Source organism: Eleutherodactylus coqui, chromosome 6 (genome assembly GCF_035609145.1).
Source record: "Eleutherodactylus coqui strain aEleCoq1 chromosome 6, aEleCoq1.hap1, whole genome shotgun sequence".
NCBI classification, from domain to species: Eukaryota; Metazoa; Chordata; class Amphibia; order Anura; family Eleutherodactylidae; genus Eleutherodactylus; species Eleutherodactylus coqui.
The window spans coordinates 49,643,261-49,669,882 of record NC_089842.1 but is presented as its reverse complement, the minus strand read 5'-3'; the positions used below and the strand labels follow the sequence as shown (position 1 = coordinate 49,669,882).

The window sequence follows — 26,622 nt, the reverse complement described above, 5'->3', positions numbered from 1 at the left end:
ATAGATTTATACGAGATTGTACAGCGGGATCACTGGAGCAGAAATCACTAACCATTTTATCATTTTCTCACAATTACAGTCACACCAGGCTTCATAAATACAGAAAGCGTGAAATAAAGCCTTTTTATGATCTCGCGCGTTGCATTGTCTGCCACGTAGATTGCATTCCTCGTTAAATGCGCAGCTTTTGGCAATAGGATAATTGTTGCGGTTGGTAGAAAGATACATCATGTTCTTAGCTAATTGACATGTTATGCAACGAGCAGCAAAGTCATTTGAGACAATCTCGGAGGTAATTAGCATTGCTTGCTGAAACATAATCTTCTGTAAAAACTGCCGTAGAGCGTCTGCTGGAATGACCGCGAGCGTCTCTTATGTACTTGAGAAAATTCAACATCCCTGCAGAGCCTCGTGCAGGAAAGAATCGGGACCATTCTGTGATTCTGGTCTGGACACGGCAGGTCGATGCAGAATGTTCTGTATATTTTTATGTAAATTAGATACATATTATATAACCATGTTCTTTTCAAAATAGAATAGAACACATCAGATGATGCAAGTGAGAGATTTTTCCATTTCAAGTAAAAAAGAAACAAAAAAAATCAACTCATTTAGTAATTGATGGCAGCAACACATCTCAAAAAAGGTGGTAAAGGGCCATGTCTGCAATTGCGTAGCATCCACAAGCCGGATGGTCCCTCTCCTCCTGAGTCAGGACATAGCATCTGTGGTTTCCAAAGAGAATTTCAAATGTAATTTGTCTTACCACATCTATTCTGAATGATCCTTGGCCCAGAGAAGACGTCGGCGTTTGTGGATTGCGATGATATATGGCAGCTTCTTTACATGATATAGCTTTAACCTGCATTTGTGGATTGCATGGCGAACTGTGTTCACAGACAATGGTTTCTAAAAGCATCCAATATTAACCGTTGGCCTTATCTCTTGTGCACATGAATTTCTCCCGATTCTCTGAATCTTTTTATATTCTGTACTGTGGTTGGTGGAATATTCAATGTCTTTGAAATTTTACATCAATGAACATTTTTCTGAAATTGTTTCACAATTTTTAGATGCAGTTTTTCCCAGACTGGTGATCTTCTAAGCATCTTTGCTTCTGAGAGACTCTGCCTCTCTAACATGCTCTTTTGATACACAGTCATGTGACTTAGTGGAAAACTGGGCCCCTGGCTGCTTTTCATTTGTACTACTTACTTTTCCAGCCTTCTGTTACCTCTGTCCCAACTGTTGTTCGTTTTTTTTTTTTTTTTTTTAAGATTTGTTGCTGGTGTCAATTTCTGAAGGAGTTAATTCTTTAGAATGACATAGACCTATGCCTCACTTTTCAACTTCTGATATGTGCCCTATGTTGTATCCAATTTATATCCTGGTTTTCCTAGGGGGCTTACTCTTTTTCTGCGGTTTAACAACAGCGCTATCTGCTGGCTAAAGCCAGTACTGCATGAGGTGACACATTGGATAGGCTCCGACAGCAGAGAAGCTGGCAATATACAGTAAGAGAACACCAACGGACGTCTTCCAACATCAGAGTTGTACAGCCTTAAATCATAATGTGTTCAGACGTCAGACAGTGGATTGGAAAGGGTTAACATATGATTGAAACTTGACTCAACTTTTTTAAAATTAGGATTTTGTGATGTACATATAGATAGATAGCACTTCATACACTTGGTTAATTCTGAGGGTCCAAGACTCGTCAGCAGTTGAGGATGTATCTGGGCTTACAGCCATGTTCTGTTTGAAGGACGCTTATTTGAAGGTCTTTTAACAGATCTCAAAAAAAAAACGTCCGTGACTGATAAGGTGTACGAGGAAAGTTCTCGAGAAAATCCTGCTACAAGCATCAGGAAAACCAAACTCATTTTTTCACTCTACAAACAAGTTTTCATGGACAAAGGCCAGTTTGACATCTGCATCGGAACTTCTGGTCAGAGGCTCATCACAGATCCGGCTCAGAAGACCGGAAGAAAAAGTGCTGCATGTTCAAAAGCCGGGCAGAAAGCAGACAGACCCCACTGACTAGACTCAATGGGGTCTGTCCAGCGCTATTCGATTCCATACGGAGACATTCAGCTGGGGGATTCCCCTCTTCTGCTCCCAGTCTGGAGCAGGAAAGGGGAACCCCAGGCGCAGGTATGAAATCACCTGAATGCTTGTGAAAAGAGAGAGATAGTATAAATATTTGTGGATTGTGTCAAAGGAGTAACCTTGGGAATACATTTTGTTTAAAAAGAAGCTGGCACGGATATCCGCTGATCGCTGTGTGGGTCTGACTGCTTTCTAACTGGTCCAAACCCTTAATGAAATGTAGCATTGGGGTAGCTTTACAAAGGACGTTAATTAGCCAAAAAATAAGTGTTTTTTCAACTGCGGGTCTCCGTGCTTTGAAAGCGCTGTGGAATAAGTCGGCGCTGTACAAATAAAGATTATTATGCTTACACGGGACAATTGACAGGGTACTGAGGTCGGCAAGATGAGGACCCAGCTTGCTGGGGGTGGGGGATAACAAATTTAAAAAAATAATAAAAATTTTCCTGAAAGCGCTGCGGAATCAGTTGGTGCTATACAAATAACAAGTCCCTTTCCCTTACTTTTACATGGGAGGACTGTCGGCCCAACCATTATTGCTCCATGAATGGAGGTTGAGCACATTGGAGATCTCTTCTTACCGCTCACCTTCTCACAGAATTAAACAGGTAGTACTTCATAGATGAACGACTGCCTGTTTAAAGGGACCAATTCTCGCTCACTTGCCCTGACACGTCCCATGGTTGCAAGGGAGAACAGTTGCCCGTTATCGCTTTTGGGCGACTATTGGCCCATGTAAAAGTACCCTAAACAGGCAGTTATTCACCTATAAACAACTGCATGTTCACAGTGAATGAAGGCGGGCGGCCAGTAGAGCTCTCGGAGCGCTCAACCTCCATTCACTGAAAGAATATCGCTGTTGTGTGAAGGCGCAGGAGCAATAAGTCTTGGGATGACTGTTGGACACTTATGCGCCTGACCAGTTGTCCCTTGTAAAGCCACCCTTACCAGTAGCTATACCGGTCGCCCTTACCAGTTGTCCCGTGTAAAACCACTGTACATGCCAGCTATTAAAATGAAAGGTCATCTACATATCACATGGACGTACAGGCTTTACCAGAGAGCCAGAGCGGCTCTCTGTTCTGACCCATAGGAAAGGGTCACAAGCGGACCTCCCCCTCTGTGACATCCAGATAGGTACACGTGTATCAACTATATTATGACTGGTGGGGACTTGACCTCTGGAACCTCCACTGATGTCAAGAATGAAGATATCAAGGTCTCCTCAGCCTTTTCACTGCACAGTTACTTCCGTCCACCCACCGCACGGGGAACTACAGTACGGATCAAATTGGGTTGTACCAGAGTTCCCTGCACACTGAGTGGATGGGAGCGCCGCTGTGCTGGGGGAACTGGTTAATGGAGGAATTACAGAACGTAGTTATTTGGGACCAAAAATCCTGTTTAACAGTGTGAATATCTACTATACAATAATATGCTAATTACACTGGCAATATACTTCTCAAAACGTCACCATATTCCTAGAAGTTCGGAGCTTTTCTTGTAACCTGTAACGTGTTCTCACATCTCGGGTGTAAAGATTGTCCTCTTCTCTCCTCCGTTTTAATAACGGCTATGAAGAGACTGGCTGTCCGCCTCTGTTTATTAGCGAAGGGCCCTCAAGTTTCTCCCTGGATTGTGCAAAACCGAACCATAATCATTCAGTGTAAATGCTGCAAGTGTAATACGATAATTCATTTGTTTATTATTCGGCCAGTTTGCACAGGCATAAAAATCAAATGCCGATTGGCCTGTTTAAACAGGCAGTCATTTATCTATCAACTGCCTGTTTACTGTGAATGGACATTGGCAGCCAGAAGCTCCGCCTCCATTCATTAAGCGATCATTGCCCCAGAAACTATTATCACTGGGATGACAGTTGGGAACATAAGCGCCCGACAATCATCCCATCTACAAGGACACTAAGCCAGACTCATTCTGTCATGACAGTCAAAGCTTTTTGATATCGGAGAACATTGTTTTTTTCGGGATTGGATAATCCCTTTAACGAACCAGTGCTGCTGCCTCTTCATTTGGAAGATCATGGAGATCGGGAAATCTGATCCCTGCTGATCAGCAAGCGATGGTGCTTCTTTCCATTATACATTTATCACATGATTGGAATCCCCTTTAATTTAGTCTTAATTAAAGGGGTTTTTCCATGACTTAAAATTGCTTCACAGGCACTCTGTATATCCAGGGCGCTGCTGAACAGGACATGTGACTGCTGCAGCCAATCACTGGCCACAGTAGTGACCTTCTTTAGCAAGTGATTGGCTACAACAGTCACATGTCTTGGTCAGCACCAACTAAGATGGACAGAGTGCATGTGAAGCAATTTTAACTTGTGGAAAAACCCCTTTTAAGTAAAGTCTGTCTTTCCAGTGTTTGGTTAGTGATCCTGTCATAGTGTCATACATAGGGGTGATTATGTTCTTTCTATTCTAGTGTCGTATTGACTCCTCGTCAAGGATTGCCCCGTATAGTCCTCAAAGGGATCTTCCAAGGAGCCAAAGTTGTGCGTGGACCTGATTGGGAATGGGGAAACCAGGATGGTAAGTGTAATGATCTTGTGAAGTGATGGATTAGGGGTTTAGATGGAGGCAGGGAAGGACTTGTATTACTTGTTTCACATAACAGAGAGCAGAATGAAATGGCTAGCTTAACAAGGGATGGCATATGCTGATCAAGAATGGGGAAGGCTGGCTGCTACTTCCTATGCAGAACGAAGGTCCTGACCAGAATGCAACACGGCGCCATCTGATAGTCAGAAAGTACCACTGGACACGGCACATGAGCTGGCCATTGGTAATCCTTAGAGATGAGCGAGCATACTCGCTAAGGGCAATTACTCGAGCGACTATTGTCCTTAGCGAGTACCTCCTCGCTCAGAAGAAAAGATTCGGGTGCTGGCGGGGAGGAATGGAGGGGAGATCTCTCTCTCCCTCTCTCCCCCCCCCCCCCCCCCCCCGCTCCCTTCCTGCTCACTGCCGCAACTCACCGCTCACCCGTGCCAGCATCCGAATCTTGGGCAGGTACTCGCTAAGGGCAATACTCGCTCGAGTAATTGCCCTTAGTGAGTATGCTCGCTCATCTCTAGTAATCCTCTATACATAGTGCTGTGTAACCCCTCTCTAGTGTCCAAGCACTTGGATCTCCATCCACCCATCAGCAAGTGATGGAAATGCATCTTCTTCATTCTCAGGATCAGTAGGGGTCCCCACAAATGATAAAGTGATATGCCATCCTTCTATAAAATGGGAATACCTTTTTAGGAAACTGTAAGGAACACAAGAGCTGATGGCTATAGCAACTACAAGAGGTCATCGGGTAACGTTTTCTTAGCAACCAGTTTCCCTGATTTGTGCAGGTTACAAAGCGGCATATAGGGGGGGGGGTGTCCAGTTAAAAACACACTTTTTAAAAATTAGATCCAAATGACTAAAAACCATAAAATAAAGGGTACTTGGCTGGCCTCAGCCCTGGTGATGTAGCACTGCAGCCCGACAATCCTCCTCGTCTATGTTGACCGTGAAAGTCAGGTGACTGCTGCTGCTGATCAAAACCGTAGCATTACTGTTCTGAACTCCGGGCATCATGGTGCCCGGGGTGTGAGTGCTGATGCCATGAGAACGGGCAGTTTTATTATTTTCAGTCATTTTAATCTAATTTTGAAAGTTAGTTTTAAACCGGACAACCCCTTTACTGAGGAATGTACTTTATCTATTGCTGCTCACTTTAGCGCCACCATGCTTTCTGGGTCACCACAGGTTATTTGTTTCCCCCTATGTGCAATAAAATGGTCCTACTGAAGGCAAGCTACTTGATTGCAACTGCGCTGTCCATTATTACATGGCCACAATTGGCCGCCACAATCACATGACACGGTGTCAATATGAATATCATAACATTGCACCTACAAGGAAGCTGGGCACCCGGAGAGGGTGAGCATTGAAACAGGCAGGAATAGATACAATTGCTACATGCAAAACTTTTACAAAACTTTTTTGGGAACCTAGAGACTCCCTTTAGATGGACTCTCTGGTGGGCACACAGGGTGATGTACAGGAGAATGGATGGAAATGTCTTTATACTTTCACCTAGGTGGAGAATCCAAGGTCGGACGAGTTGTCGACATTCGCGGTTGGGACGTAGAAACAGGACGCAGCGTGGCAAGTGTTACCTGGGCGGATGGAACCACAAATGTTTACAGGGTTGGGCACAAGGGCAAAGTGGATCTGAAATGCATTGCCGATGCTCCAGGAGGACATTATTACAAAGACCATTTGCCAAAACTTGGTATGAAATTACCGGTCTTGTCAATATGGCCGCATTCTCAGCGCAATTATCAACTCCTGAAACTTACATTTTATTATTATAATGTAGGCAAACCTGCAGAAATTCAGCGGAAGGAAAGCTCAGAACGGCATCCGTTCCAACATGGCGACAAAGTCAAATGTCTCCTGGAAGTGGAGATCTTGCGAGAAATGCAAGAGGGGCATGGGGGATGGAACCCTAAAATGGCAGAGGTAAGTGGCAATCTTGTACCTACCTGATTACAAGGAAATTGAGTTGTATCTGATTGTAGGACTTTGTACTTTCCTTAGAACTATGCATTGTGCCCTTCCTAGCTAGCTTGGCTTTAAAGGGGTTTTCTTCGGACCCCGTTCGTGGGACTGGCAGAGGGAGTTGAGCACAACACTCGCCTGTTATCACCATAGACTTTGAATGAAACAACCGTGCTCGACCACCAATCCATGTTCATGGGGAGGTGGAAAAGGGGACCCAGGCCCCCCATTCTAGTGATTTATGGGACCACCATTGATACATTTAATTTATGGATAGGTGATAAATTAGATTTGTGGGAAACCTCTATTTTACGGCCCCATGAAATGCCCTGAAAAAGTAGGATAGGGGGTGGAATTGAAGCGTGGGGGCAGTGAATTCTACCCATGCTGTATCTAATTTGGACAAATGACCCATTTTTAGTCCTAATTAGCCAATAGTTTAAAGGGGCGGCTCCTAACTGCTCAGATTCGTTATTGGGCTAAGTAACGTTTCTGGTTTTTTTGTTTTGTTTTGTTTTTTTCTTTCCATTTGCTTCCGCTTCCATTGACGGCAATGGTGTTTTTTGTTTTTTTTTAGAAAAAACTGTAAGGTAGCAATCCGCTTCGGTTCCATTTTTTGATCTGGAAATAAAAGCGCAGCGGTTTGCGGTTTTGCTTTAGTTTAAAAGAACGCAATGGCGACAGAATATTGACAAACAGATTGCAGCTAAGTCTTCAGTTTCGACGCACGTCTGCGGGCACAGAAACTGGAGGGGTTTCTTTCTGTTTAGCTGTTCCCACAATGGAGTAGCTAGAAACAAAAAATGTTCGTGTGAACAGGCCCTCATAGAAGCTTGAAAGTAAAGGGCTGCTTATGTATTTTTGTGTTGTTGTAGTTTCTTAGCTTTCTTTTACTTCGTTAGCGGTCTATAAGTCTGATTTGGTTGTACAGTTTATAGGTCAAACGGGAACAGTTCACCGGATTACAGAGCGAGGAGATGTCAGAGTTCAGTACAACAGTGAAACGCGCTGGACCTTCCATCCCGGAGCTCTAACTAAGGTACCCGGAGGACAGAATACAGCGGTACATGGAGTTACAGCAGGATGTGTTCACTATGAACCAAAGCTGATGCCAAGATGACGACCTTTCACTCCTTGTACCAGTAGATCTGGTGCTCATTACACACAGAGATGATCACATTCACAGATCCTTGTGATGTCATTACTAATGACCATTAGATGGCTTACATGGATAGCCTGGAATCTAGAGAGTTGCCAAATTGTTTTTCCTTTCTTGTGATTTCAAGAGATGCTAGAAGACCTGAGAGCTTACAGTCTAACAGAATATTAGATAATTAGGGCGCTGGTACACAAGCGACTGCGACCGCTGCAAACGCTTGCGATTTACTGTTAATTGCCGGGCTGCACTTGAAATTATATCTTCAGACCGACAATTATCGTTAAACTGTGAATGATGGTGGCCACCGCAAACGCTCATGTATTAGCACCATGTGGCTAGGTGCGCCCGAGCTCCACCCAAGAAGCTTGGGTGCAACTGGCATCACACCTGTGTGCTGCTCGATTTTATATGGGGGCAGATCATTGACATGCATTGGCTTGTCCTACTTCTCGTTCATGAAACGAACGGTAAGTGGACTTGTTTTTTATGCGGACCATTTGAAAAAAAAAAAGGCAATGTGCATAGCCTCTTCCTATGGAGAAAAGATAGCGTTCCTAACCCATGTCGCAGGCTAGCCAAGCCAGAAACCTACTGCACACTGATGAGGGGCAAACACCCCAAATCAGTTGTCTGTGTTTGGATTCTGGCTTAGCTTTCAATTCCCAGTCATTGTTACAAGGCTTGTATGAAGAGTCTAACATTGACTCGCAAAAATGCCGCCTTCCAATAGGTGGCGCTGCTGAGATATTCCATCTCCAAGATATTCCAAGCCTTAAGCATATAATGGGATCACGTGTTGTCCATGGATTAGCAAGGACAGCTCAGGGCCCAAATAATCAGACGCTACTCTTGACTTGCTCTTTAGTAAGAAAATATTGGATCCGTTGACTCCTTGACTTATCCATGAGTGTAATAGCAGGCACACCCGGGGCATTTAGTGCCCCGGCTCTTAATGCCCCATGGTGCTTCTGCTGGAGATGGATGTATAGAATGACTTGTGCATCCCATCACATTTGTGCAGCTACTTCGTCTTGTTGGTGGTGTGATAAGTGTGTTCGTTACTTAGTGCTTCCCCCAGTGTCCAAGTATGAAATTACGCTTTGCATTCTCCAAAATACGTCTTGTATATTCTATAAGTTGCTCCCTTTTTCCATTAGAGAAAAAAAGCTTTTTTTTTATTATTTTTCTTTCCTTTTATAGCACAGCAGCATTTGGGTTGGTGATGTTGTGCGTGTGATGGATGACATGGATACAGTCAAGAAGCTACAAGTTGGTCATGGGGAATGGACAGATGATATGGCCCCTGTGAGTGACGTTAAATGGCACGCACTAAAACTACTCAGTGCTGCTTATCGCTATCTTTAACTTTCTGTGCAAATTTGTCAGTTCCTCATCTGTCTCTCTCTTTTGCTCCAAGATCATTCACCATTTTGAACAAGTTTTCAGCATTGCTAAAATTGGCCGTACACAGCTGGAGTTTTCGGACAGTTGGACCCAAATGCATCAGTTTATCCATGTTTCCAAAAACTTGACCCAGGAGTATAAGTTCCCTAGCGGTAGTGCCATTATAAATCTTTACTAGTGCCCCAGGGGTGTAACTACTGTGTATGATGACCAGGGCCGGTGTCAGCACCAGCAGGGTCCATTGCTGTTTTCGGCATTTGCACCCCATGTAGTTTTCCTTACACTGGACAGTTGGAGAATACACTTAGGACATTTGCATTGATGTGCTTTGTAGAGTCGCCTACAAAGGACTTTTGGGGAGAGGGCCTCTGGGCACGCTGACGGTACATGGGGGCTGCTTTTGAATATTTAATTTTTTATGTAAAGTGACCAAATTCCGCTTTTGGACAAGAGCGGAAGGGGGCAGTTTTGCTTCTTTGTTGCAATCCAATGTCGGTCCTTGTTTTCAGTTGTCCAGGATGGCTGCAGTAATTTTCTAAGTACTTAATGCCTACTGTGCACTGCTCTCTGATTGGCCAATGTTGATCACATGACCAGCTGTGGAAAATTAGAGAAAGTTTAGTGCATTGGTAGTCTAACACTACCAGTGCACTGCGGGGGTTAGGCAGTTGGAAGATTGTCAGCCAACGTGGACTGCTGAAAATGGTGCCTGGAACTGGCGGATCGGAAGGATGGCAAAGTACAACTGCAGGTAATATACCGCGTCCCCCTATAGTCCTGATGCAGAATTTTGTCCCGAAACTGGAGGCTCACTTTAACCCCTTCTTTTACTAGGTCTCTACCAGGTCTCAAACTTAGGACATGCTGTATGGGAGGCATACTTAGAGTATGTTCACACAGTGAAATCCGTGCCAGATTTTTCCACGTAGATTCCGCCTCTAAAGCTGCAGCAGTTTGCGTTTTTCTGCCGTGGATCCACACGTATGGAATTGCCAATACAGATCAGATTCTGTGTGGATTTGGCAGGAAGTTGGCATTAAGAAGAGACACGGCTCTTTTTTTTTTTCTGTGCCATATAGACTATGGCATGGATTCCCATACAAATTAATGTGTCACCTAACTGGTGTGGGTTTGTTGAAAATTTGATGCAGAATTTGCACAGATTTCGTGCAGGTTCCACATTAAGTCTGCGGCAAAATTCCACCATGTGTACATACCCTATGGCCGGCTGTCCACGGGCATTGTAAAGTTCTGCGGGAGCCGCCGCCGAATCTCCGCCGGTCAGCCCTATCTGATAGATAGGCTGGCCATGGAGAATCGCACTGATTCTCCGCTCGTGGACAGGGGCCGGCGCTTTCCATAGCAATGCTATGGGAAGGGTCTGCCAGCGTGATTCGCCGGCGGTTTACCGCCAGCGAAATCACTGCCATGGACAGGGGGCCTAAAGGTTGCCAGAGGCTGTGTTGTTGTAATAGAAAACAATTTTCAAGAAACCCTTTCAGGTAGTACTAAATTTCAGGTAGTACCGGAATTACCAAAAACATAATTTTTTATTTATTTTTTATCCTGGTGACCATAACAAACCCTACAATACGGTGAAACATATTTACGGTGGTCTGTAAATGGTGTAATTAAAAATATCACAATTGTTGCAGTTGTTTCTTTCTGCATTTAATGCATTTTATGTGTCGTCAGAGAATGACCTATTATATAAATCACATTTTTGTGTTTAAACATATTCCTTAAGAACTTTTTTTTAACTTTTAGTAACAATCTGTATTTTAAAGAAAAAATCCTAAAATCCTGCATTTTTCACACTGCACACAAAGCCTAATAATAGACTGATGCTTCCTATTCGGTAGAGAAAGCTTTGCAGCATTCATCTAACGAACATCACTGGCTGGATTACTATGGAAACTAACACCTATATGTAGATCACACAGGACCCCCCCATTTATAATAGTTATCTACTGCCCCTCCCTGCACAATGACCTCAGTACAGGACCCAGAGCATGTCTAGAACAGTCTCTCATGCAGGTCAATGGGTCAGATCCTATTGTGGGACTGGCCCATGAAGCTGCTGTAAAACTTATCTCAAAATGCTGTGAAATGCAGCTCAGGCAAGATAGTCGCCCCCTATCTCGGTTTCTCTGTTTGGTTTTAATTTTTTTTAAATGGTGATATTGTCCCTTAAAATCATAATTAAAGTTTATAGAAATTAAATGTTTACTTATCTATGTAGTAACATGGTATGTAGGGCCTAAAAAAGATCTTCATGTCCATCCAGTTCAGCCTATTACCCCCTCAATATAGCAAAACAAAGAAAAAGTATCTCCTCACCCTCGAAACCAAGATTTCATATATCGATGTTTATCTAAACATACAAAAACTATGGCTTTTGATGTGTGAAGGCAAAAAAAAAAACATCTTGCCATCTCGGTAAGGCTAGTTTTAAGTGGTCGAGAATCTCGTGTGAGTTTTGTGCGTTCAAAATGCACAAAACGCGCACGAATATGACCTCGATTATTTTGAATGGAGTCCTTCACAAGAGCAATGTTTTCCTTAGTAGCGATGCTGTGAGGATAGAAATCGTGCCATGTTCTAATTTTTCGCGCTCCTCTGAACACCTCGTCTATTGATTCTGATGGGACCTCAAATACATCACATGACTCTCGCATGCTATGTGATGGGCACATGAATGCGATGGAAGGTTTCCCATTGAAATCAATGGCAAACGCTCTTTCGATCCGGAAAATCGCCTTGCATCCGCGGGTAAAACGCACATGGATGAGCGCGATATCGGGTGGAGTTTCTCTGTGTGAAGGTAGCCTAACTAAACACCCAACTTTCTATCCATAAAAGGATTAAACTACCAGCTTTGCTGCCACTCTCCACATTTGGGGTATGTTCATAAGTGGTGGGATTTTTACTGTTCTTTGGTAAAGATGATAGCAAAGTACTAGGAGGAAGAAGGAGCTTTGGGCATAAGGGGGCCAATCATGACTCTATCGCCCAAGGGCCTTAGTAAACCCGGCGCCAACCCTGTCTGTTACATATAGTGTACTCGCATAGAAATAAGAGTATGAAACTTGTTCAAAATGGCTGACAGAATTGTTGCAACAAATTTCTTAAAACCTTTTTTTCTTATTTTCTGTATTTTCATCATATTTTCTGGTAACGGCCAAGAAATTAACCCGTGGAAACCACAGGGTCCCGTTACCCAGTCTTCATCTTGACTGGTCGCTATGGGCAATACCACTGTCTACCATGTGTTCTAGGGTTTATAAATCTGTCCTCTTGTCTTCATCCATAACGACATACGATTTAATTGATTAATTACAGCTTACTTTATATTCTGTGCAAGGAAGCTGGGAAGTCTCGCAGACGCTACCAACTCTTGGAGTGCGCACTAATCACTATTTTACAATTCCCATTTTGTTGCCTCAGGCACTAGGCCAGATTGGCAAAGTCATCAAAGTGTTTGAGGATGGAGACATGAGAGTGTCTGTTGGCGGCCAGTCCTGGACCTTTAACCCAGCCTGCTTGACTTCTTATCAGAGAGATGATGACGCCAACTTGATGACAACAGAAAACACAAAGGAACCTAAACGTAAGAACCAAAAAAAAGTCTTGTAGTACTTCAGAAAATCTCAGGAAAAGTGGAGTTTCAGAATGGTGGGGCCCAGTGTTCTTGATTGGACTGGGGACTGTTTAAGGAGGAGACTAGGGCTTATTTTTCTATTTCATTACATTCCCAACGCACAGAATTTTTAGTTCAGTCTTGGAAAACCCCTTTAATGACCAGGGTTTGTCTTTAATGACCCGACAGTGGATGGTTTAGCGCTCTTAACTCTATATTTGTTGAGTTCTAGAAGTGAAGGTGCCTTTACATAGGATGACTGTCGGGAGCAGAAGTGCTTGACAGACGTCCCACCGACCTTTGCTCCTGTGCTTTCATACAGGAGGGATAGTCATTCAGAGAATGGAGTCAGAGCTGCCTAAGACGACTTCTGGCCTGTCTGCATCCATTCACTGGAATCAGGCAGTGGTTCATAGATGAAAGACTGCCTGTTCACAGGGGATGATAGTGGCTTGGTTTTTAGGCGAGATAAAAGCCAAGGGACTTCAACTCGATGGCCTCGTGTACACCGATGACTATCGCCGGAATTTACAAACTAATATTCGTACAATAATCTCCCCATGTAAAGGCACCTTAAGGCACATCAGTCTTAAAGGGTAACTAAACTTTTTAAAAACTTGACAAGTTACAGTCACAGATCATAAGTTGAATCGGTACAGGTCCCGATGCCAAGACCCCAACCGATCGCTAAAATGAACGGGCGGAGGTATTCATCTGAGGTCTATGCTGTCTTCATCACTGCTTGGAGCGGTGTACGGGCTTCATACAATGTCTGTGGAGTCCATACACCGCTCACAATGACAACTGAACAGGCACAGCGCTCAGATCAACTATTCTGCCCGCTTGTTTTAGTGTTCAGTGGGAGTCTCAGCACCCACCAATCAAAACTTATGAAATGTCACTGTGGCACGTCGGAAGTTTTTTAAACAAAAAAGTTTAGTTCTCCTTTAAGACAATCCCAGGAAAGATTCTTCAGTTGATAACATAATGACCCAACTTCACACCACCCTTAATATATCTCAATGCAAAGGTTGAGTTTTATTACCCTTACCGCTGGGGCCCTTTCAGACTAGCAGATTTCTCATTTGATAGAGCGAATGACATCATCGTTGGCACTTTCACTTCTGCACTCTGTTTTATACAGGTAGATACATCGAGAAATTGCGCAGAATCTTTCACATTCGCTGTACAAGTGAATGAGAAGGACTGAACGAGAGCCGTTTAGACTGAACGAGCCAACAATTTATATGCCTGCATAAAATAAACGACAAGCAAGAAGCGATTAGCGTTTGGTCGTTGGTTTGTGTTTTAAACTGAACGATTATCGTTCACTTTGCTTGTTTTAATGATTTTTTATTTTTGGGACAATGATTGTTTTGTCTAAAAGCACCATTAAAGCTCCGGTCCTGGGCAAACAAAGATGGCTGCATCACTTTTCTGACTGCCTTTTACCCTGACTGGCAAGTCTTGCCCACTTGAGCAGCACTGGCCAATCAAAGCAGCATGTAGCATCTTAGACTAATAAGGCATGCTATGCATCAGGTAGTCCGAAAAGTGGTGCAGTGTCAACTCACTTCTATGATAAAGCTACTTCTGTCCCCCCCATTCTATGTGCTGCATGAAGTTCTGAATGTGAATAGAGTAGAACAGGGGTCCCCAACTCCAGTCCTCAGGGACCACCAACAGGTCATGTTTTCAGGATATCCTATAGGGAGAACACATGTGGCAATGTTTCAGGTGCTGACAATAATTACATCACCTGAGCAATACTGAGGAGATCCTGACAACATGACCTGTTGGGGGTCCCTGAGGACTGGAGTTGGGAAACACTGGAGTGGAAGACCCGTAACCCAGAATCAGTATTATGCCGTAAATACCGGAACATTTGCAGGTTGAAGTTATTGCATCAAGACATGAACTCTAAAACGATACGTAAAGCGCATCTACCTTTTCCGGCAGGAACATTAGTTACCATTTTAGAGAAGATACTTGCTCAGAAGACTGACTGTGAAAGCCCAAGCTCCTTGGTTATTGAGGCAGCCCAGGGGAACACCGGCCGAGTGAGGGAAACGCTCCTGAAACACCCCGACAAGGTACCTCTTGTAATACCTAGACTTAATATCGCTTTATATGATTGTCCTCATTATCCCTGCAGTCATAAAATCGTGCAATAAAGTTTGTGCCCCCCGTGGATTCCTCTTTGTAGATTAGCCCTTTTAGTTGACCGACCAGAACGTGGTTGGATGGATTTGTCTGCCCTCCAACAAGATCCTTCCCTTTTTTTTAAGATGAAGCAAACCAGAACTTGGCCTGCTTAAAGTCATCCCAGCTGATTAGAAAGAAATTTCTAGGAAATTACTCTTTGACCCACATCAAAACAAGAAAAGAAGTGACTGAGTCACCCTTGGCCAGAGTTCTCTCCAGCTGATATTCGGCAGGAGTGGGACGCTAGTTCCTTGGAAAGAAAGGACAATACCTGGCAAGAGTTAAGAGGACTTATTCTATATGAAATGTTTGCGAACGTTCATGATTACCTCTCTTTATCCCATGATAGGTGGATGTAAGGAATGAGGGCAGGACAGCCCTGCAGGTGGCGTCCCACTTGGGACACTTGGAGGTGGTGAAGGTTTTGCTTCAAGCCAACGCAAACATTGACCTTAAGGATGACGAGGGGGATTCTGCTTTACATTATGCTGCTTATGGGTAAGATGTGGCAAAGTGAGGAGGGATGAACGCATGCTTTTAATCCTCCTTATATGATCACTCCTTATTACATTTTTTTTCTTGAAGACGGGGTGACCAAATTAGCGCAATTCTGGAGTTGCATATTTTTTTCCGGATAATCACAGTATGGGATAAATAATATATTACTTTGATAGATTGGACTTTTAGGGACGCAACAATACCAATTTTTTTTTTATTATCATTATTCTAAATATGGGAAAATGCTTTTCTTTGAAACTTTTAATACTTTTATTTTTTCCAATATTACTTTTTTTTGGTTTTTTGATGGTTCCAACAGTGTAAAGTAATACCATAGTATATTATACCGTGATACAACAGGCATTCTGTCAAGCCACGCCACAGTCATACCTTGATAGGCAGTCTGCCATGCACCTTCAGAAGTCCCTAGGCTGCCATGGCAGCCTGCAGTCTCATTGTGGGGAGGCCATTCGGTACTGCGCAAAAGAGATCAGGAAATTTAAATGCCGCTGTCAGAATTTTTGGTGGCATTTACAGGGTAAGTAACCACGATCAGCGTTCACGCTGATCGCTGCTGCCAGCTATGAGAAACAGCCGGCACCTGCATTGTATGGAGCAAAATCCGGTTCCAATCCTCCTCTATACAAACCCCAAATGCCCGGTACTTGGCTGTACGTCTTGTGGTGTTAAGTGCGTCTTGTGGCCCCCTGGGGTTAGCACAGTGTGATGACTGACTCCTAGGGGGACATCACATCGTGAGGTTTTCTTGGCAGACTGCAATGTCCAACGCCTGCAGGGCTTGGACAACACGCAGACCTGCGTCTCTATGCACACAAACTCATTGTGTCAATAAGCCCCAAGTTTAACTCAATTGAAAGGCTGAAATCTGCTGAAGATGTTCAGCAAGAAACTATGACAAAATTCGCAGCAACTTTGTTACCTGCGAGCGCGTCCCAAGGATACGTTCTCACCGGAGGGATTTTCTGCACATCTGCAGCGGACTTCACCCCTTTAACTAAAAGATGACATTTAAAGCAAATCTGCCACATGTGAACACACCCCAAGAGGAAGTCTGTGAGAGAGATCAGGCCTTCCGTTTGGGTTAGGCTAGATTTTACATTACCCTCCCATTTGGCCAACTCGCTTTTCATTTAACCCTTTCCAATCCACTGATGTCTGAAGACATTATGATTTAAGGCTGTACAGCTCCGATGTTGGAAGACGTTCATTTGGGTTCTCTTACTGTAATATTGCCAGCCTCTCTGCTGTCGGAGTCTATCCAATGTGTCACCGCATGCAGTACTGGCTTTAGCCAGCAGATAGCGCCGTTGTATAATGTCAGAAAAAGAGTAAGCCCCCCTAGGAAAACCAGGATACAAATTGGATTGGAAAGGGTTAACGTGTCTTTTCACAGCTCTAGATGTCATTCCCTGAAATCCTCCGTAATGATTAATCTTTTCTAATACAACCCTGCCTTGGGGAGTTCTTCTGTTGGATGTGTCATAACCCCATCTTTTACCTTTTGGTATTTTTACCTGAAATGTAGATTTTTTTTCTTCCGTCGCACCAATACGCTTTAGCATCGATTTGTAACATTTGTCATTTCTACACAGAAACCAGGCTGCTGTCGTCAGAGTTTTATTGGCCAAGGGGGCCAATGCAGAACTCCTCAACAATGCCAAGTGCTCTGCTCTGTACATCGCCGTCAACAAAGGCTTCACAGAAGTGGTGCAGGTCCTATGTATTCCTAATTCTGCCATCAATATGCAGGTGAGGGTTAGAATGGATTGTATTAAAGGGAACGTGTCACACAGAACATGTGTAGTCGGCATGTTATAGAGTAGAATAAAAAAATTAAAGTCTTGTTATTTGTATAGCGCCAACTTATTCCGCAGCGCTTTCAGGTAGTTGATTACCCACGCCAAGCTTGGGTAATCATTTTACCGACCTCGGAAGGATGGAAGGCTGAGTCAACCGTGAGCCGGCTACCTGAACCAAGCGGAGATTGAACTTGCAACCTTCAGGCCGTGAGCGAGAGCTTAGGACTGTATTTCTGCTGCCTTAACACTCTGAGCAGGAGCTGAGCAGATTAATATATAGCTTTGCGGGAAAAGATTCAGCATAGCTTGTATTTTATTCATTCTCATGTTCATTTTATGCCTAGGAGTTCAGTGCATGGTCTTATCAGCGATGGACAGCCACAGAAAGCTGTGAAAGCGTATTCCCATCTCATAAAGTCATGGCATATTGCTGGAATAAGCCATCACTTTATGATCAGGGGGTCTGACCTCTAGGACCCTAACCAATCTCAAGGACAAAGGGGCTACAGAGCTGATTTGGGTGTGAATGGAGCTGTGCTGCAGTTTCCTGCATAGCTGGGTGGACAAACCACTGCTATGCAGGAAAAAACAGTAAGGGGGCAGCAGCGCCGAATCAGATCTGCTTCCCCTTCAGTCTCGGGATTGGTGAGTGATCCTGAGGTGAGACCAAACCCTCACCCACCATTAAGTCCAATGTGGTTGCCTCACACGGGTGGATTTGCATTGCGGAATCCAGAGTGGCCTGTACACCTCCGGATTCTGCAGTGAATACCGCCCATAGCATGCAATGGAAAAGCGTGTTTTTTTCCATTTCCTGAACACAAGCAGAAATCAATTGTGATTTATTTTTTTTATTTTTTTATTTTTTTTTATTTTTTGCTTGCAGAGGAAAATCCGCAGCATGCTCTATTTTTAGGCGGATTCCATGCGGACGGCTTCCATTGAAGTCAATGGAAGCCATCCGACTCGCAGCCCTTCCGCAATCATCGCAAACAGGTCGCGGGATCCACATCGTTGCCTAGCGATAGCGCAGCAAATTCTGTACTACGCATGTGTGCTGGTCCGTCCGCAGTACAGATTAAGAAGATTCCAGGCAGGTACAGACACGAGGTCTGATTCCGCTGAGGGATCCCACATGCAGAATCCGACCCTTTCATATGCAGGTGGCCTAACTCTTTAAAGAGTAACTGCACTTTTTTAAAAACTTTTTCTTCCAGACTGGTATCGTTTCCCCTTAGAGCACCCTTCCTGACCCACGGCTATAGGCCTCTTACTAGCCAAGCCATAAACCTGCTGCACACTGCTCAGCGGCAATCACCCCAAAACAGCTGTCTGTGTATGGATTCTAGCTTTGGCTCACAATTCCCAGTCATTGTTACAAGTATTGTTTAAAGTCTAACATTAACTTGCAGGAATGCTGCCTTCCAATAGGTGGCGCTTTAGAGGTATTGTTCCATCTTTCTGTTTAAAAACTTTGGACATGACTTTGATATGTCAAAGCTTTAGATCAGTGCTGATACTCTGCTGATCTCTGAACTGAGGGGGTCTGGTGCTCACCTGAGCACTGTGCCCCTTAAGCTGTCTTTATTGCTTGCTGGCTCCTCTTAGCAGCTGAAGACTAATGCATAGACTTCTATAGACAGCTATGTCTCTGTCTTCAGCTGCCCAGAGATGCTGACAGGCTGTGAGGACAGCGAAGGGTGCACAGCGCTTGGGTGAGCTTTGCAACCCTTTCGTTTCAGCGATCAGTGGGGGTCTCGGCACCTGGACGCACGCAAAACATTTGACATGTGACTCTAATATCAAAAGTTTTTTTTAAAATTGCAGCTAGGTGTGTTCACATGTAGCAGGTTTGAAAAAAATTTGCACCAAAATCTGCTTTACTCAGTGTGGATTTTGACACGAATTGACAGCGGACTTCACCCTTTTAGTTAAAGGGGTAAAGTCCGCTGCGGAATCGCGTCAAAAATCCACACCAGTGCTGCAGCAAATCCCCACCAAATCCGCCACATGTGATCGCACCCTGACTTTTTAAGAGTATGTTCACATGGTAGATTCCACCGCAGAATTCACACGTATAACAGCAACATTCCATTACTATTCTGCCATGGCTTTTGCTGTGGATCCACATGCGGATTTAGGCTTATCAAGGGGCTAAATTTGTATGCAGAATTCCGTAATTTCTGTATGCGTTTCCACACGGATACCTTTCAAGAGATGACATGTCACTTCTTCACGCCGAATAGCGTCAGCATTCAACTAGTAGATTTTGTCTATTTAGAGAGTTAAATCTGCGTGTGGATCCGCAGCAAACATCATGGAAGAAAAGCGTGGCATAATTGTGGATTTCTGACGCAATTTCGCAGGGGATTCCGAGTAGAAAACTCCATGGCGGAATCCGCTGTGCAAATATAACTTAAAGGGGTTTCCCAGGGAGAATACTATTGAAGACCTATCCGCAGGATAGGTCATCAATAGTTAATCGGCTGGGGTCCATTGCTCGGGACCCCTGACCGATCAGCTGAGCAGGTGCATGCTGTCAGTGCTGCAAATACACAGAGGTCGGAGCGGAAGTCTTGGCGCTGACATCTGTGTAGTGGCCGGCACTTGTAACTGCAGGCACAGCTTGTGTTGATTTCAATAAGAGCCGTGCCTGCAATTACAAGCACCGGCCACTACACAGAGGTCGGAGCAGAGACTTCCGTTGCTTCAGCTCTGCCCTCTGTGTATTTGCGGCACTGACAGCATGTGCCCACTCAGCTGATCGGTCAAGGTCCTGAGGATAGGTCATTAATAGTATTTTCAACAGAAAACCCCTTTAATGATCCGACAGTAAACCTATACAGGATGGTGTGTAACTTGCTGTCTTTGCTTCTAGGACTTACATGGGGATACTCCGCTGCACTACGCCATCACTGCAGATTACAGAAGCATCATTGAGATCCTCACTGACATACCGAACATTGATTTTACCATCCAGAATCAGCAAGGCTTTAATCTTCTACATCACTCGGCTCTGAAGGGAAACGTCTTGTAAGGAACTTTTTTTAAACTTCTGATCCTTTTCATCTTCTGACAATAGCGCACATCAAAAAGATACATTAGTGATTTAAGGAAATCATGTGGGGCTTGTACGGACAAGACAGATTTCCTGGAGTGTTTGATTAGAAGAGCTTAACACCTTTTGTCTAATAGCGTACAGTAGTCTCTTACTCCCACTGACATTCTACAAAACCGTGTGCAGCACTCTGCAGCAAGTATCAGCAGCTCATGCTGCTTCTTCACCGTGCTTTTAAGGCCTCGTGCCCACAGCCGTGATGGACTCCGCCAGAGGAATATCGCAGCGGAGTCAGTCACGGCACCCCCCAAAGCCCCCATACTCTCCTCTCCGGATCCGCAGCTTGAATCTGTCTGGTGAGCCGGCGCGCATGCACAGTACAGCACATAATGCAGCCGGCTGTGGGGAATAATGCGACTGGCGGTGACGCGTAATAACGCGATACTTCCGCTGTGCTCACTGCGAGAGTATTGCGTGACGGACGGCTTCCATTGACTACAATGGAAGCCAGCCGTGCGTTTTTCCACGGCAGTTAGAACATGTCGCGATTTCTTTCCTTCTGCAGAATTCCGCTGTATGAACATTGAGCTATTAGGTTCAATAGAACCTAATAGCTGCGGCATAACGCCGAGGATTTACGACACTTTTCACACGGCAGAAATCCGTCCGTGGACATTAGCCCTAAAGGGGTTGTCTGGTTTAGAAAACAAGTTTGTATGTTTTAATAAAATAGATGTCAGAAGAAAAATAAATTTGGGTTCACTCAAAAGTTTCATCGCCTCAAAGAGTCTGCAAGCGATGGGGACGCAAAGAAGGGCCTGATGTACACCATCCTACCAAAAGTAATTAGACACCTGAGCAAGAACACCTGCAGCCGGTCCAATCGTAGAACATCCATATCCACAAACCAACGTAAACCAGCGTTGAATTTGTGACTAGGCTCGTTATCTTGTTGGAAGTATGGCCGACCATTCCCCGAGTATAGCCACATTGTCAGCAGCACATAATTGTCTAGAAGGTCAGGGTACACCTCTGTGTTCATGGTTCTGACCACTACAACCGGACTGACACCATGCCACGTAACGCATCCCCAGACCAGAACAGAACCTCCACTGTATGTAACTATTGGCACAACACACTCAGGCAAAAAGTGTTCCCCAAACCCGGGTACCTCCGTCTGAATTGTCACACCACAGACGTTCTTCCATTACTTAACTCTCCATTTACACCACTCCTTGTACCATTGTAGACGGGCCGATGCATAGCGCTTTGTGATGAACGGCTTGTGTGTAGCGGTATAACCCCCATATCCGATAGCGTGCAGTCCCTATGGCAAACTATGGCCGACCTCTCCAATTGTCTGCATCTTGCGTCACATGCTTAGGACACCTCTGCTAATACACATAACTACCCAGCTATTACATACTTGTTTGGACTCTCAGATAGTGAAATAATGTTTCCGAGGGCTAAATAAATCTGAGTAATGCTGATGATGGAACGGACTTTTCAGAGGCTGGATAGGCAAACCTTTTTCTTGACATTTCCAGAATTTTATTAACCACCTTGTGTTGAAAACCTAGAAATCTAATCTCTTCCTTTACGCAACCTGTTATTTTTAAACCAAAATGAGAACGCCTACGGTAACTATATCCGGGAGTCGGGTATTCACCGGCTGTCCCTGTATTTAATAATTCTGCATCCAATAGCAGCAGTCAAGTAAAAAAAACCTGAATGATGGACGGCCGCACGCTTTGCCTATTGACATACAAGATCTACTTACCGCCTACAATCCTAGGATTCCACTGTTTGCAAAAGCTCACATTAGTGACCGCCGTGAATATAAATGCCGCCAGTACCTGGATGACATTAATAGCTTTTCCCAGGAATTTGGCATAGATGGCCTATCTTCTCAGCAGTGGTGCGCAACCTACTCCACCCCCTCCCCCCCCCCCACCCCACGTACAGCTCCTGATTGACTACAACTCCCAGTGTGTTCTGACAGTCGTTGGCTATGATGGCTTACCGAGGTGCAGGGCAGCTGCTAGCCGCAGACGTCATTGCCTCATAGCATGTGGGTCTGATTGCTCGTAAATTGGATCAATAACTCCACGTCTGCGTATAACACGGTTTACATATTATTACCTTCTCCGGTGTCATAATCCTAATATGGAGTGAAAAATAGGAACAGAACTATAATAGTATACATCTGTTACATTACTTAACCCATTGGTTACTTCTTTAACCAATATACGGGGCTTGGTCCTGGGCTGTAATCTAGGCCGATGGTAAAAATATGGAGTGGGATTACCCTTTCCAATCCACTGCCTGACGTCTAAAGACATTATGATATAAGGCTGTACAGCTCCGATGTTGGAAGACGCCCATCGGGGTTCTCTACACACATGCTGCTTTCTCTATACAGTATCATCTGCCGCATTGTCACTGAGACTCTATACGTGGTAATTGTAAATATTCCATGGCAGAATGTATGATTTCTGTCATATTTACCCTAGGCCTGGACCCCAATATAAAATCTGTAATTGCACTCCCACCTCCCATATGTCCTCTATAGTAATACTGAGGTCTCATGTGGCCTTTGGACCCCAATAGGTGCGACTGCTACTGTACCTCTGCACCCCCTATAGCTACGCCCCTAATTAAGGAATATCGGTCACTTCCAGTTGTACCAGTATTTAGTCTCCTGGGCACCCAAATGACCTAAAACTTGACTCTTTCCATTTACTTTTGGAATATGGAATCCGGATTCTTAATAACTTGCGTCTCAACTTTTACATTCTAAGACAAATAATAGAATAGTGAATGAATCTCTCCGTAAACACGAATGGCTAGGGCTTAGCACTCAGTATACAGGAGCCTGTCCAAGCACAATGTTTACCGGAGGGGAAGACGGCTGGATTGTGAGAAGGATTTGCAAACATTTTGTTTGCATGGTTCATAAACACAATAGCAACCACCGCCGAGCGAGCCCAATACCCCACTGATTCCAGGTCACTTGCCAGGTGGAGAATAGACTGTGCAATGGAAAGGCTCTGGAAAGCATGAGTAACACATTCACATCCTCCAGATGAGACTAATATGCTGCATTTTACAGGCCTCACCGTTCCTCTTACGTCAGTCCTTGTATTTCTGTTTCCACATTAACCCTTTCCAATCCACCATTTGACGTCTGAAGACATTCTGATTGAAGGCTGTACAGCTCCAATGTCGGAAGACGTCCAGCAGGGTATTCTTACTGTCTATTACTGGCCGCTCTGTTGTCGGGGGGGCCTCTCCGTCATGTCACATACTGCTGTACTGGCTCTAGCCAGCAGATGGCGCTATTGTAAAATGGCAGAGAAACCCCCCCCCCCCCCCCCCCTAGGAAACCCTGAATTCAAAATGGGATTGAAAAGGGTTAACTAACTTTTTAAACCTCATCACTTATTTCCACGGCTAGAAAATAATGGAGGGAAATTTTTTCTTGAAGGGTTTTCTTTTACTTCGGACAAATCAATCCCATATATTTTTTAGGATAAGTTTCACGTTAAAAAGCTGAGGGGAAAGGAGTCTCACTTTTTAGATGTAAACACACTGTGTGGCTACAACACATGGTCAAACTACGGCCACCCATGGTGGCCAATGGTGATGTGAACTACAAGCAGAATTGTGCAGCCATTGGCTGCTGTTGTTGGATGTAGTTGGGCAGCATGTTGCATCCACATGGTGTGTTTCCACCCTTTTATGCATGGGTTAATTCCTAATAATGGATGCCCATGCTGTCAGTGCTTAACGTTGGGATACCTTGTAGTCCTTCATGTCAAACAGCTGTGTTCTCATCTCATCCAACATGCAGGGTGCCCATAATGTGTATAAACCTATATCTTACTAAAGTTATGAGCACCTTAACCCTTTGCACTCCAATTTTGGATTCAGGGTTTCCTATGGGGCTTTCTCTTTCTGCCATTATACAATGGCGCCATCTGCTGGCTAGAGCCAGTACTGCAGTATGTGACATGCCGGAGAGGCCCCAGACAACAGAGCGGCCAATAATAGACAGTAAGAATACCCTGCCGGACGTCTTCCAACATCAGAGCTGCACAGGCTTCAATCAGAATGTAGGAAGATTCAGTGGATTGGAAAAGGTTAAAGCAGCACCATCTCTCTGATCTTAAAGCAAATCCGTATCATAGCTAAAGGCATCTAAAATATCCATGCCAGCCGGCTACTTGATGAAGATATAAAACAAAGAAGACACAAGGTGGGAAAAAAGTTATAGAACTGTTAAGAGGTTCTCTGGGACTGCAATATTGATGGATGGCACGTCCTTAGGCTCCTGTCAACTCGCCCATAATCTGGTTGAAGGGGCCCCTTCATTATTTGCCCAGGCACAGAGTTAAACATTTGGTTTGAGTTGCCAGGGTCCCACATCGATCTTGTATTAGCGTCCTGTTCGAAGAATAGGCTATAAATATTACAGTCCTTGAACCCCCCCCCCCCCTTAAATATGAAAATCCCATCCTACTCCCCTATTACTTTCTTTTTTTTTCACTCAAACTTTTTTGTACTGTATTGTTAGAAAAAAAGTGAGTGAGATCTAGGGTAGGAGTAAGGCCCCTATAGATATTGTTGAATTGGTGTTTTTGATAACTTGAATCTGTTGAAATCTACTACTTACCGTTAAAGGGCTTGTGCAAAATTAGAAAAGGGGATTTTTTTTGTTTTTCCAGAAACACCACCACTTTTGTCATTGGGCGTTTATGATATTGCATGTCATCCCCAAGTGCACCTCTTGTTAATGGGTGCTGTGGTATTGAATCTCCTCCTCCAATGCCACTGATGTCCATGTGTCATGTTTGGTATTGCATCTCCTTCTCAAGCATCACTTTTGTCCATGGGCCGATCTTGTCCATAAGACTGTGTGTGGTATTGCATGTCGACACACAGCGTTCCTCTTGTCCGTGGGCAGAATGTGGTATTGCATCTAAACCCCAGTGCCCATCTTGTCCATGGGCTTAATGTGGTATTGCATCTAATCCCCAGTGCCCATCTTGTCCATGGGCTGAATATGGTATTGCATCTAATCCCCAGTGCCCATCTTGTCCATGAGCTGTGTGTGGTATTGCATGTCGACCCTCAGAATCCCTCTTGTCCATGGGCTGAATGTGGTATTGCATCTAATCCCCAGTATCCATCTTGTCCTTGGGCTGTATGTGGTATTGCATCTAATCCCTCAGTACCCATCTTGTCCATGGGCTGTGTGTGGTATTGCATCTAATCCCTCAGTACCCATCTTGTCCATGGGCTGTGTGTGGTATTGCATCTAATCCCTCAGTACCCATCTTGTCCATGGGCTGTATGTGGTATTGCATCTAATCCCTCAGTACCCATCTTGTCCATGGGCTGTGTGTGGTATTGCATCTAATCCCTCAGTACCCATCTTGTCCATGGGCTGTGTGTGGTATTGCATCTAATCCCTCAGTACCCATCTTGTCCATGGGCTGTGTGTGGTATTGCATCTAATCCCTCAGTACCCATCTTGTCCGTGGGCTATGTGTGGTATTGCATCTAATCCCTCAGTACCCATCTTGTCCATGGGCTGTGTGTGGTATTGCATCTAATCCCTCAGTACCCATCTTGTCCATGGGCTGTGTGTGGTATTGCATCTAATCCCTCAGTACCCATCTTGTCCGTGGGCTATGTGTGGTATTGCATCTAATCCCCAGTGCCCATCTTGTCCATGGGCTGTGTGTGGTATTGCATCTAATCCCCAGTGCCCATCTTGTCCATGGGCTGTGTGTGGTATTGCATCTAATCCCCAGTGCCCATCTTGTCCATGGGCTGTGTGTGGTATTGCATCTAATCCCCAGTGCCCATCTTGTCATTGGGCTGTGTGTGGTATTGCATCTAATCCCTCAGTGCCCATCTTGTCCATGGGCTGTGTGTGGTATTGCATCTAATCCCTCAGTACCCATCTTGTCCGTGGGCTATGTGTGGTATTGCATCTAATCCCTCAGTACCCATCTTGTCCGTGGGCTATGTGTGGTATTGCATCTAATCCCTCAGTACCCATCTTGTCCGTGGGCTATGTGTGGTATTGCATCTAATCCCCAGTGCCCATCTTGTCCATGGGCTGTGTGTGGTATTGCATCTAATCCCCAGTG

The 26,622-nt window shown here is 44.6% G+C and overlaps 1 protein-coding gene across 5 annotated transcripts in view; it reads left to right on the top strand.

The window, feature by feature from the left end:
- MIB2 (MIB E3 ubiquitin protein ligase 2) overlaps window positions 1–26,622 on the top strand; it is a 109,734-nt gene that overhangs the window by 69,029 nt on the left and 14,083 nt on the right. For 3 of the 5 annotated variants that reach the window (XM_066606790.1, XM_066606788.1, XM_066606789.1), the window contains 10 exons: window positions 4,558–4,664; window positions 6,214–6,408; window positions 6,496–6,638; window positions 7,609–7,716; window positions 9,037–9,141; window positions 12,688–12,850; window positions 14,840–14,973; window positions 15,435–15,583; window positions 17,197–17,353; window positions 20,282–20,436. In XM_066606790.1, coding sequence (XP_066462887.1) covers window positions 4,558–4,664; window positions 6,214–6,408; window positions 6,496–6,638; window positions 7,609–7,716; window positions 9,037–9,141; window positions 12,688–12,850; window positions 14,840–14,973; window positions 15,435–15,583; window positions 17,197–17,353; window positions 20,282–20,436 — 1,416 coding nt within the window. The remainder of the gene's footprint in view (window positions 1–4,557; window positions 4,665–6,213; window positions 6,409–6,495; window positions 6,639–7,608; window positions 7,717–9,036; window positions 9,142–12,687; window positions 12,851–14,839; window positions 14,974–15,434; window positions 15,584–17,196; window positions 17,354–20,281; window positions 20,437–26,622) is intronic. The other 2 variants (XM_066606792.1, XM_066606791.1) reach the window with 1 other exon arrangement.